Source organism: Salvelinus fontinalis, chromosome 24 (assembly GCF_029448725.1).
Source record: "Salvelinus fontinalis isolate EN_2023a chromosome 24, ASM2944872v1, whole genome shotgun sequence".
In the NCBI taxonomy this organism is placed as follows: Eukaryota; Metazoa; Chordata; class Actinopteri; order Salmoniformes; family Salmonidae; genus Salvelinus; species Salvelinus fontinalis.
In genome coordinates this window covers 29,530,710-29,544,475 of record NC_074688.1, presented here as the reverse complement: position 1 = coordinate 29,544,475, position 13,766 = coordinate 29,530,710, and the positions used below count along the sequence as shown (strand labels likewise).

The 13,766-nt window shown below is 41.7% G+C and overlaps 1 protein-coding gene across 1 annotated transcript; it reads left to right on the top strand.

Moving 5' to 3' along the window:
• The first annotated feature begins 3,661 nt into the window (after positions 1–3,661).
• Positions 3,662–11,269, top strand: LOC129822514 (olfactory receptor-like protein DTMT). Its single transcript, XM_055880826.1, has 2 exons — positions 3,662–3,846; positions 10,312–11,269. The coding sequence occupies exons 1-2, from the start codon at positions 3,662–3,664 to the stop codon at positions 11,267–11,269; spliced, it is 1,143 nt and encodes a 380-aa protein (XP_055736801.1).
• Positions 11,270–13,766: the final 2,497 nt, after the last annotated feature.

Genomic DNA, 13,766 nt, shown 5'->3' with positions numbered 1-13,766 from the left:
GGTCTATTCAACGTTGGTCTGATCAATCGGAATCCATGCTTCAAGATTGTTTTGATCACGCGGACTGGGATATGTTCCGGGTAGCCTCTGAGAATAACATTTACATATAAAAGACATGGTGACTGAGTTCATCAGGAAGTGTATAGAGGATGTTCTTCCAAATGTGACTATTAAAACCTACCCAAACCAGAAACCATGGAAAGATGGCAGCATTCGTGTAAAAATGAAAGCCACTGCATTTAACCATGGCAAGGTGACTGGGATTATGGTTGAATACAAACAGTGTAGTTATTCCCTCAGTAAAGAAATCAAACAGGCAAAAATATCAGTACAGAGACAAAGTGGAGTCGCAATTCAACGGCTCAGACACAAGACGTATGTGCCAGGGTCTACAGACAATCACGGACTACAAAGGGAAAACCAGCCACGTCGCAGACACCGACATCTTGCTCCCGGACAAGTTAAACACCTTCTTTCACCCACTTTGAGGATAACACAGTGCCACCGACGCAGCCCGCTCTCATTCTCCATGGCCGACATGAGTAAGACATTTAAGCGTGTTAACTTCTCGAAAGGCTGCCCGGCCCAGACGGCATCCCTAGATGCGTCCTCAGAGCATGCACAGACCAGCTGGCAGGAGTGTTTACAGATATATTCAATCTCTCCCTATCCCAGTCTGCTGTCCCCACTTGCTTCAAGATGTCCACCATAAAGATCATAACACCTCTACCTTACCTGACACGCTACACACTTTTCAATTTGCATACCGCCCCAATGCATCCACAGACGATGCAATTGCCATCACATTGCACACTGCCCAATCCCATCTGGCCAAGAAGAATGTCCAGATGTAAGAATGCTGATCATTGACTGTAAATCAGCCTTCAACACCATAGTACCCTCCAAGCTCATCATTAATCTCGCAGCTCTGTGTCTGAACCCCGCTGTTACGGATACAAGTATTCTGTGTGTATCCTGTGTGTATTTCTTTTCTCTCCTTCTCCCCTTCTCACAGGTGGCAATCATCATTCCCCAATCAGTCATCAATCAGTCACTAATCGGAAGACACCTGCTCCTTTTCCCTTACCCAATCACATTCCCTTTCCCTTGGTTTAAAAACTCTTTCTCTCTTGTTTTCTCTGGAGCAATCTCTCTGTAAATGCCATATGTCTGTAGATCTCTTGTGTGGTTTAGCACCGACATGTCACTTTGTCCCCACCTGTGACTATTGTTTTTGTTATGGTGTTTGAGTGTTTGTTTGATGGTGGGAAAAGGGGGTAACCAGACAGGTCGCCCATGGGCATGCACTACCCGTAGGTAAACTTTGTTAATACACTAGTTAGAACTGGGCGGACCACCCACTGTATTTTTGGTTAGTTAGTTAGCTGTTGTTGAAGTAGGCTAGTCTAACTTAGGGGTGTTTTGGGATATTTGTTCCTTTCCCCCCCATTACCGTGTGTTTACTAATAAACCCTGGGAGTTTGTCGGTAGATTTAAGTTGACGTGGTTATTTGTTCTCACTCTTACTTTTTCACTACTATAATTTGCATGAGTTATGTTACGGGTCTCGTTACCATCCCCCCTGTGTAACTGGGTCCTGCTACTTCCTGACGGGCCACCCCCAGGTGGTGAAGGTAGGAAACAACACCTCCACTTTGCACAAGGGTGTGTGCTCAACCTCTCCATTGACTACCTTTAAAGCAGGCCTTAAGACTCATCTCTATGAGCTGTCCATTATTTCTATACTTTGATTGTTGCTTTCATGATTTGTTTATCTTTTTATGCACTTTGAGATGATTATTTTATAATGAAAAGCACTTTACAAATATCATAAATTATTATTATAATATATATAAGAAATAACAGAAGTTCATTACTTTGAATTCCTTACTTACATTTACAGTTTTGCCAAATACTGCTTTATCGTACAATGAGGCCACAAGTCGAGACCCAAATGCAGTCACAGGAGGCAGATGGTTGCCGCCCAAGCTCTTCTCCAGGTATGTCGACAGCGGAGGACAAACATCTGGGCTGAGGGTATGTTGACCTCCTGCTCTTCTTCTGGGAAGAGAGGAGGCTGATACCCCATTGAATACTCAAAGGGGGAGAGTCCTGTGGCTGAACAGGGAAGTGTTTTCCGGGCATACTCCACCCAGACCAGTTGTCGGCTCCAGGTATTGAGGTTTGTTGAGACCAGGCATCTTAAGTTGGTTTCCAGGTCCTGGTTAGCTCTCTCCGACTGGCCGTTGATTGGGGATGGAATCCAGAGGACAGGCTGGCCGACGACCCAATGAGGCTGCAGAATGCCTTCCAGAACAGAGACGAGAACTGAGGACCCTGAGGACCCCGGTCGGAGACCCTGTCCATGGATCCGGAAGATGTTTGCACCATAAGCTGGGCCGTCTCCTTGGCAGAGTGTCGTTTGGGGAGAGGGATGAAATGGGCGGCCTTGGAGAACCGATCCACTACCGTCAGAATGCCGGTGTTGCCATCAGATGGAGGGAGCCCAGTGACAAAGTCGAGAGAGATATGGGACCACGGACGATGAGGAACAGGTAGTGGCTGGAGGCCAGAAGGAGCTTGCCATGGAGTCTTGTTCTGAGCACACACAGTGCACGTGGCGACGAAGGCAGATACATCAGGAACCATTGTGGGCCACCAGAAACGTTGTTGGAGGAAGGCTAGGATACGACGGGAACCTGGATGACAGGTCAGCCTGGAGGAATGAGCCCATTCCAGGACACGGGACCGGACTGAGTTAGGGAAAAATAACCGGTTAGCCGGGCCCCCTTCAAGTTTAGGCTGGTAACGTTGTGCCTTGCGCACCCAGGTTTCAATACCCCAACCCACTGAAGCCGCACGGCATGAGGTAGGAAGTATGGTTTTGGAGACCGAGTGTGTGGCAGAGGAACTGTATAGGCGGAGAGGGTGTCAGGCTTCACATTTTTGTACCCTGGGCAGTAGGAAATGGTGAAGTTGAACCTTCAATAAAGCCCACCGGGCCTGCCTGGAGATAAGGCACTTGGATGTACGGAGATATTCCAAATTTTTGGGTCGGTCCAAACCAAGAATGGCTGCTCTACTCCTTCCAGCCAGTGCCTCCTCTGGCTAGAGCGGTGGATTTCACACTTCTCAGCTTTCACAAACAATTGGTTCTTCATGAGGTGCTTAAGGACTTGTCTGACATGAAGAACGTGTTCTTGGGCCGACCGGGGAAAAAAACAGAGCCTGGAAGACAGTTGGCGAGTCCAAATGGCATGACCTGGTACTCATAATGTCCACTGGCTGTGTTAAATGCTGTCTTCCACTCATCTCCTTCCCGTATCAAAACCAGGTGGTAGGCATTCCGAAGGTCCAGCTTGGAAAAAATGGTGGCCCCCTGGAGATGTTCTAAAGCCGAGGAGAGGAGTGGTAAGGGGTAATTCTTGATCGTTATATCATTCAGACCCCGGTAATCAATGAACAGACGCAGGGCCTTGTCCATCTTCTCCACAAAGAAAAACTCTGCGACGGCAGGAGATGCAGACGGACGGATGCCTCCAGTAGTCAGAGACTCCTCTATGTACTCCTCCATGGCCTTGGTCTCCGGGCCAGATAGAGAATATAGCCGACCACGAGGTGGTGTGGTGCTTGGGAGGAAATCAATGGCACAATCATAAGGATGGTGCGGGAGAAGAGAAGTAGCACGTGCCTTACTGAAGACCTCCAGGAGGTCATCGTACTCAGTGGGAACGGCAGAGACATCAGAGGCTTTGCTTACATCCTGAGGGGGGCGTCTCAAAGACGGCTGTGTCGCCGACGGGAACGAAGAGAGCTGGAGTTCGAAAATGAGGGAACTCAGGGAAAGCAACGCCGGCAGATACCAGGATCACCTGCATAACGCTCCGGAGGAGGTAAGCTGGGTTTTGGGGGATCTGGGGAAGGTTGAACAAATCCACGAGTAGTAGAAAGGTTACGCGGTGGTTGGGAGGTCTCAAATGTGGCATGCTGCCTATGAGCTAATTCACAGATTTGCTCCGATATGGACTTGAACCCTTGGTCGTGGCGTTCCGTAAGGGAACAAAGCCCTTCCAAGAGGTCCTGAAGTTGCTCCTCATGCCTCCCAATGGTGACTCCCTGCAGAGAGACAACGTGACGAAGCTGGTCCAAGTCTGCTGGGTCTGTCATGGCCAGTTTGTACTACAAGGGCACAAGGCGAGACCCAATTGCAGACACAGGAGGCAGATGGGAGGCTCCGAGGCAGACACAGGAGGCTCCAATACTTATTATAACAAAAGGGTAAGCAAAAAGCAGGCCGGGGACAGGCGAGAGTTCATAAACCAGGTCAGAGTCCAAACAGTACCAGGCGATAGGCAGGCTCGAGGTCCCGATAGGCAGGCTCGAGGTCAGGACAGGCAGGAGTTCAGTCTAAGTAAGTAACAAATCTAGAAATGCAAAGTTGTCTGGATCGATACACTGGATGTAAATGTATAAAAGGTAAGCCCACCTTGTAGCCAAACTGGTACCATTTCGTCCATCCCTAATGGAAAATAGGCCCTGTATGGTATATACAGTACAAGCTTGGCGATTATTTCACATTTTGAGAGAGAAATCTAGAGAAATAATGTAGCATTAAAAAAAACTATATTTTGTCTGAAATGTTCTGAGGGCCAGTTTATCTACTGTATGTAACATGACATCTGTGTGCCAGCTATCTGACAGATGACTAGTTTTGTTATTCCTCAGAAATGTCAAGTCATACCAGAAAGGCAACTACCTGGACACAAGAGAAACCTTTTGTCAAATATGGATAGCTTATTCTGTCCTAACAAATGCCAGATACTAACAAATATACTGCATATACTTTATTTGGTTTTAATTGAGATATCGGCGGACCAGATACCCATTTACATTTTAGTCATTTAGCAGACGCTCATATCCAGAGCGACATACAGTTAGTGCATTCATCTTAAAATAGCTAGGTGGGACAACCACACACCAATCTTGTTTTTTTAAGGTCACTGTGCAGATATGTTTGACCCACTGAATAAAATAATACAGTAAGGTTAATGATGATGTATTGTATGTATAACACACATTGGTCATGTACTCCATCCATCCTGTAAAAAGCATACCTTACAACGGGGAAAAAATAATCCAATAACAAGAGCATAAAAAACATGTTTATTGAGTCAGTAGGTACGTGGTCATTAGTCCCCTCTATCACATCACATCGTTCCCTGGGACCCAATTAATGCACCTATTAACCTGTAGAGACTTGAGGGGCTGAAGGAGAGGCACGGCTTGTCTTGATTGCATACCAAAATGTACCCTATTCCCTATGTTGACCAGAGCCCTCTGGTCAAAAGTGCTGCACTATATAGGGAATAGAGTGCCATTTGTGACACACACCTTCTGTCATCGTCTCTGGGAGTGTAGACCCTGAAAGTGTACTGAAGGTCTAGGATATCCAAGAGTGACAATAAGCGTCCTCACTTTTACCTGAGCAGGAATAGCTCTGGGCCTAGGTTTTAAAGTATAGCTATGACTTAGGGTCCAGAGTTATTCTCTGTTTTCCCTGGTTAGGTTATATGGTCTGGGAAACCGTTCCTTTGTCAGAGGATTTGGATTGGTTTCACTGAACCATTTCTGTCTTGTACATGATGCACAATACATAGCACACAAACTCCTGCTAAAGAGTTAATGATAGATCTGATAGCTTTGCCAGCCCAGCACATTGGTGATGTCACATACTTCTTCTACAGTGTAAATTACCAGGCTAGAGGGTCCCCACACATACAGTTGAGGTCAGAAGTTTGCATACACCTTAGCCAAATACATTTAAACTCAGTTTTTCACAATTCCTGACATTTAATCCTAACATTCCCTGTCTTAGGTCAGTTAGGATCACCACTTTATTTTAAGAATGTGAAATGTCAGAATAATGGAAGAGAGAATTATTTATTTCAGCTTTTATTTCTTTCATCACATTCCAAGTAGGTCAGAAGTTTACATACACTCAATTAGTATTTGGTAGCATTGCCTTTAAATTGTTTCATTTGGGTCAAACATTTCGGGTCATCTTCCACAAGCTTCCCACAATAACTTGGTTGAATTTTGGCCCATTCCTCCTGACGGAGCTGGTGTAGCTGAGTCAGGTTTGTAGGCTTCCTAGCTCGCACACGCTTTTTCAGTTCTGCCCACAAATTTTCTATAGGATTGAGGTCAGGGCTTTGTGATGGCCACTCCAATACCTTGACTTTGTTGACCTTAAGCCATTTTGCCACAACTTTGGAAGTATGCTTGGGGTCATTGTCCATTTGGAAGACCCATTTGCGACCAAGCTTTAACTTCCTTACTGATGTCTTGAGATGTTGCTTCAATATATCCACATCATTTTCATTCGTCATGATGCCATTTGTTTTGTGAAGTGCACCAGTCCCTCCTGTAGCAATGCACCCCCACAACATGATGCTTCCAACCCCATGTTTCAAGGTTGGGATGGTGATCTTCGGCTTGCAAGCCTCCCCTTTTTTCCTCCAAACATAACGATGATCATTATGGCTTAACAGTTCTATTTTTGTTTCATCAGACCAAAGGACATTTCTCAAGAAAGTACAATCTGTGTCCCCATGTCCCCGGCAGTTCCAAACCGTAGTCTGCCTTTTTTATGGCGGCTTTGGAGCAGTGGCTTCTTCCTTGCTGAGCGGCCTTTCAGGTTATGTCAATATAGGACTCGTTTTACTGTGGATATAGATACTTTTGTACCTGTTTCCTCCAGCATCTTCACAAGGTCCTTTGCTGTTGTTCTGGGATTGATTTGCACTAACTGACCTAAGACAGGGCATTTTTACGAGGATTAAATGTCAGGAATTGTGAAAAACTGAGTTTAACTTCTCTGCGCTACGCATCCCTAGTACGGGATCACTTTCCTAAACAACCGCTAGAATTGCAGGGTGCCAAATGCATAAATATTACTAAAAATATTTATAATCATGCAATCACAAGTGAAATATACCAAAACACAGCTTAGCTTGTTGTTAATCCACCCATCATGTCAGATTTTGAAAATATATTTTACAGCGAAAGAAATCCAAGCTTTTGTGAGTGTAGCTTTCAATGCTATAACAGCTTAGCCTTATATTACCTTGGCTAGCTTGGTCACGAAAGTAAGAAAAGCAATCAAATTAATCGCTTACCTTTGATCATCTTCGGGTGTTCCCACTCACGAGACTCCCAGTTACACAACAAATGTTATTTTTGTTCGATAAATATTACTTTTATCGCAAAAAAACACCATTTGGGTTGCGCGTTATGATGAAAAAACAAAAGCCGTGTTCTGTTCGACAATTCCCAAAAAGTATCCGAAATGGTCGTAGAAACATTTAAATTGTTTTTTATAATCAAGCCTCAGGTTGTCTTTAACAAACATAATCGATAATATTTCAACCGGAGCATAACCTATTCCTTAAGAGAGAAAAGGATAGCTTAGCTCCTCCCGCGCGCGCAGGAAATATTCGGAGGACACCTGACCTCTTTTGAAACATCTCGCTCATTTTTCAAAATTAAAGCCTGAAACTATATCTAAAGCCTGGTCACAGCCCGAGGAAACCATTGGGAAAGAATCTGGTTGATACCCCTTTAAATGGAGGTTAGACAGACAAGGATTATTATTATTTTTTTATATATCACTTCCGGGTTAGATTTTCTCAGGATTTCGCTTGCAGAATAAGTATTCTTATTCTCACAGACAATATTTTGACAGTTTTGGAAACGTTAGAGTGTTTTCTATCCTAATCTGTAAATGATATGCATATTCTACGATCTGGGCCAGAGAAAATGTCCGTTTGCGTTGGGTACGTTATTTGAAAAAAAATATATAATCTGACCCCTAGCGCTAAGTTTTTAAATGTATTTGGCTAAGGTGTATTTAAACTTCCGACTTCAACTGTACTTTTTATTAATTTATTTTCTAATAATGTCCACCGCTTTCAATCCTATTATGTAAAAGTTTGGGGTCACTTAGAAATGTCCTTTAAAATAACATCAAATTGATCATACATAGTGTAGACATTGTGAATGTTGTAAATGACTATTGTAGCTGGAAATGGCTGATTTTTTATGCAATATCTACATAGGCGTACAGAGGCCCATTATCACTCCTGTGTTCCAGTGGCACGTTGTGTTAGCTAATCCAAGTTCATCATTTTAAAAGGCTAATTAATCATTAGAAAACCCTTTTGCAATTATGTTAGCACAGCTGAAAACTGTTGTTCTGATTTAAGAAGCAATAAAACTGGCCTTCTTTAGACTGGTTGAGTATCTGAAGCATCAGCATTTGTGCATTCGATTACAGGCTCAAAATGGCCAGAAACAAAGAACTTTCTTCTGAAAATCGTCAGTCTAATCTATTTCTGATAAATTAAGGTTATTCCATGCGAGAAATTGCTAAGAAACTGAAGATCTCGTACAATGCTGTGTACTACTTCCTTCACAGAACAGCGCAAACTGGCTCTTACCAAAATTGAAAGAGTGGGAGGCCCTAGTGCACAACTAAGTACATTAGTGTCTAGTTTGAGAAACAGACGCCTCACAGATCAGAAGTCCTCAACTGGCAGCTTCAATAAATAGTACCCACCAAGCACCAGTCTCAACGTCAACAGTGAAGAGGCGACTCCGGGATGCTGGCCTTCTAGGCAGAGTTCCTCTGTCCAGTGTCTGTGTTCTTTTGACCATCTTAATCTTTTATTTTTATTGGCCAGTCTGAGATATGGCTTTTTCTTTGCAACTCTGCCTTGAAGGCCAGCATCCCCGAGTGTGCTTTCATTTAAAAAACAAGGACATTTCTAAGTGACCCCAAACATTTGAACGGTAGCGTAGGTCCATCTGACCTCACATCTGCAGACCACGTGTATGGCATCGTGTGGAAGAGCGGTTTGCTGATGTCAACGTTGTGAACACGGTGGCGGTGGGGTTATGGTGTGGGCAGTCATAAACTATGGACAACGAACACAATTGCATTTTATTGATGGCAATTTGAATGCACAGAGACGCTGTAACGAGATCCTGAGGTCCATTGTCGTGCCATTCATCTGCCGCCATCACCTCATGTTTGAGCATAATAAATATATCGTAGTGTACAATCACATTCGGCAACGTTGCAAGGATCATGTTGCAAGGATCTGTACACTGTTTCTGGAAGCTGAAAATGTCCAAGTTCTCCCATGGTCTGCATACTCACCAGGCATGTTTGGGATAATCTGGATCGACGGGTACGACAGCGTATTCCACTTCCCGCCAATGGGAAAGTATTCCACATGAGTGGGAAAATATTCCACATTCCAAAATCAACAGCCTGATCAACTCTATGCGAAGGAGCTGTGTCGCGCTGGATGAGGCAAATAGAAGTCACACCAAATACTGACTGGTTTTCTGATCCACACCCCTAGCTTTTTTTAAGGTACTGTATCTGTGACCAACAGATGCATATCTGTATTCCCAGTCATGTGAAATCCATAAATTAGGGCATAATTCATTTATTTCAATTGACTGATTTCCTTATATGAACTATAACTCGGTAAAATCTTTTAAAAATGCATGTTAAGTTTACATTTTTGTTCGGTATACCTTATCATAACGTTATACTGTGACCAAACCGGTATCTGTACTGAACGCCATCTTATGGTCCCGAGGTAAATGTCATGTTTTAATGTTCCTACAAAGTTCTGACTATTGAACAAAGTCATCAGTGGGATAACGTCTTGCTGAAACCCTTAAAGCAACATTTCCCAAACGTTGACCTGGTGACCCCAAGGGGTGCACGTTTTGGTTTTTGCCCTGCACTACACAGCTGATTCAAATAATCAACTAATCATCAAGCTTTGATTATTTGAATCAGCTATGTAGTGCTAGGGCAAAAAAATGCTTGTGCACCCCTTGGGGTCCCCACGACAGAGTTTGGTAAACACTGCTTGAAATGGACCTAATGGGAACATTGCCGAATGTCCTTAGGACATCCCCTGTTTGCTGGGTTAATGCATAAATAGAGTAAATATAATCCAATTAGTTGCTTGTCATAAACTCAATATAGATCCATCTCTATGGAGTGGTTACATGTTGACACTGAAACTACAATCCCATGTGATCATACACTATGATATATTTAGAGGCTACCAATGCAAGTTATTGGAGTAGTCTCCTCTGTCAAGCAAGAAGACATTTCATGGACACAAGTTTCTGAGCTTACACAGAATCAAATGATTCACTCTTGAATTCATTCACATTCATGCACACTCAATCCTTGTAAGGACTAAGAATTGCTGCATTGACCAGAGGAAGAAAATTAACAAAAGCTATGGAGAACTCAACCCAAGTCAAGTTATTTTATCTCTTTGGCTTACAAGAGACATTTAACAACAAATCTGTTTATTTTATATTGTCTCTTATCACATACCTTCTCATCATCACTGTGAATCTGACTCTGATCATAACAATCATTCAGGAGAAAGGTCTCCATGAGCCCATGTATATCTTTCTGTGTAGTCTATGTGTCAATGGATTGTATGGAACTGCTGGTTTCTACCCCAAGTTCTTACTGGACCTTCAGTCAGATGTTCAGGTGATATCTTATGGTGGATGTTTCACTCAAGCCTATGTAATATACACATCTGTAATGTGTGAACTTTCTACTCTAACAGTGATGTCTTACGACAGGTATGTGGCAATATGCAGACCACTACTATACCATACCATTGTGACATCTTTAATTGTTAGAAAGTTACTCTTATTTTCTTGGTGTTATCCTTTATTTATAGCACTCATAGCAGTTAGTTTAACCGTCAGACTTCCTTTGTGTGGATCTCGTATTGATAAGATCTTCTGTGATATTCCGTCTATACTGAAACATGCATGTTTACCCATTACTGTTAATCAGAATTTGAACAAATTTGTAATAGTGGTTCATGTTTTACAGATACTTTTCATTGTATTTTCTTACTGTAAGATTGTAAGGACTTGTGTAAAGTCAGCTAAGGGAAGGATTAAGTTCACACAGACTTGTGTGCCACATTTAACAACAATATTTATTTTCGTCACAGTGACCCTGTTTGACAATTTGCAAGGGTGGAATAATGTAAATAGTACGCTAAATATGCGTAATGTAATGGCTGTACAATTCCTTGTTATACCACCTGTCTTTAACCCTGTCATATATGGACTTAACCTCCAGCAGATTCGAAGGGCAGTTTTTAGAAAGTGTAATGCACATAAAATAATTGATATAAAACGTTAGTTACATGATCTTACACAACAGGGAGACTTCCTGATATCAGAAGCATGGATAAAATGCACCTGGTCAACCAAGAGTAGTCTTTTATTTCAACCAATCGATTTGTCTAAATTTTCCAAATATAGACACATCCTATGTGCCTTTTTATCATACCATTTCTACCAACCTGCGTGCCAGTTATGATTTTCATAGGTACATATTTGTGGAACAGTTTCATTTAATTTATAATAGTCTTTGTATCTCAAGAACATTGTCTGTGGTTAATCTACATTCTACAATGGTAATCTAAATGATATTTATACAAATCTAAAAGTAACTTTTATTGCCACTGCCAACTATGTAAAAAAAGCCTACATAAAGCCAACACATAAAAACATTGCAGCCTGCAGGCAGAAAATATCCCGATACAATTAAATATCCTATAAATCACATTGGCTACGCATTGCCTGTCTGCAACCATCTCGAAACATCGTTTCTACTATCAACTGGGTCGGTTATTATATGATGTTTCCACTGGATCAGATCATTACATTTGTCCCTTTCATGCCGAGTGGTTATCAAAAGGGAGAGAGCTGGAAAAATTGTTCAAATACTATTGTCATTCTTAACAGATTCTAAAAACAGACTGTTTACTTGCTGTTTGAGGTGTTGAAAAATAATTTTGAGAAGCTCCATAGCTCATTAGTGGTGGTGAGTTAAGACAATCAGAAATACTATCAGACATACCAGACAAACTTGTTTCTCACAGTATAGCATAGGTTGTAAGTTCTGCAAAACACATATCCACTCCGACATTGAAAACAGCAAATTACCCTCACCAAATAAGCATTGCAGATGAGAACTTATGTGAATTAACAGTACATGTAGGCCACTACTGGTGATATTTGTAATGGGGAATTGATATATATTTGTGACTACTTGACAAAAAAAAAAATGTTTTCATTACAGACCCCATTTGTCATGAAGTATTCCATAGGGTACCCAGACCTTATCAAAGTTGTACAGTATACCCTTAATCTAGTAATAAATCAAATCTAGTGATACATAACTTGACATTTCTGCCATCCATTGTGACATTGTGGGAGGATGACCAACCTTCCAATTAATGGCAATGCATTTCTTAGCTGCTATACATGCTATGACTACACAGTTTCTCATTTTAAAAGCCTCCAGTATCAACATTTCCAAGCAAACAAAAACATGGAAAGTGAGACAAAAGAACATAGTCTTTGCCAGAATGTAGCCAGCTCAGATGAGGCACGACAAAGAATTGCCTTGAAGTACATTTATACATTACATTATCCAAGAATAGAATCAATGGTTCAATAATTGAAATGACCATTATTCCCAGATCTCAGACTGTAGACTATCAATCAACTAAAGATGGATATTTGTATCTATTCACTGATTGTTATAATATACTGCAAAATTTACCTGAGCTCTGTAGACTGGCCTTCCCTAGCTGTCTGATCCTGCTAAGACATGATGAGCATAGTGTTGTGAACTGATTGTGCACCATGACAGTGAAGCCTGTAGAGCTGTATACCGTGTCAGTGTGAAAAGTAGGGAATTATTTTCACGACTTCCACCGAAGTCGGCTCCTCTCCTTGTTTGGCTGTATTTGGCATCGACGTCACCGGCTTTCTAGCCATCGCTGCTCCATTTTTCATATTTCTATTTGTTTTGTCTTGTTTCCATACACACCTGCTTTTCATTATCTAACCACACTGCATGTATTTAGTCCTCTGTTCCCCTCCATGTCTTTGTGTGTAATTGTTTATTGTTATGTGAGATGTTCACACGCTATACTTTTGTACATGTTCCTTGTTTTCTTTTGGGCACTTTGATGTCATTTTGTGCCTATTTCTTGACCGGAAGAAAAGTGTGCCTGTTAAATCTACTCTGTTCTCCTGTACTTGACTTCTCCTCCCATACACAGCAGTAACAACTTTATAGGGAAACTGACAGATCAATAACGTTACATTGCTATACTGACTCTAATAAAATCTCACATTACACTGTCAGAAAACATCAGAATATTGGTCTTCCATCCTTTGGCCGCTTGTTCCATTTCATTCACAAATCCAAAAGTAAAGTTTTTTTTTACGTTATTAAGTTGTGATAATGCATCTATGTGCTTATAACCAGGCCTTCTCAGTGTATTTCAAAATAAGTGGATATTCACGACCACTTTGAATAAAATTCATTATTTCATTGATGCAATAAGAATAACATTCATGTAACTAGAAAGTATGGTTGAATATAGGCTACACATTTAGAGTGATATACAAGAAATGCCGAACAGAAATATCACATTCTGAATTTCTATTTAATTTAATCCCTACATTTTTAGAAATCCAAGTTTAACGTATATTATATATTCATATTCTGACAAGTCGGTGGTATGAAGGATTGTTTTAGAAATGGCACAAAGTAGGCTATGTATAGCTTCAGGCAGTAAATCAAATGATTTAGACTTGTCATTGGACAAACCTTGCAT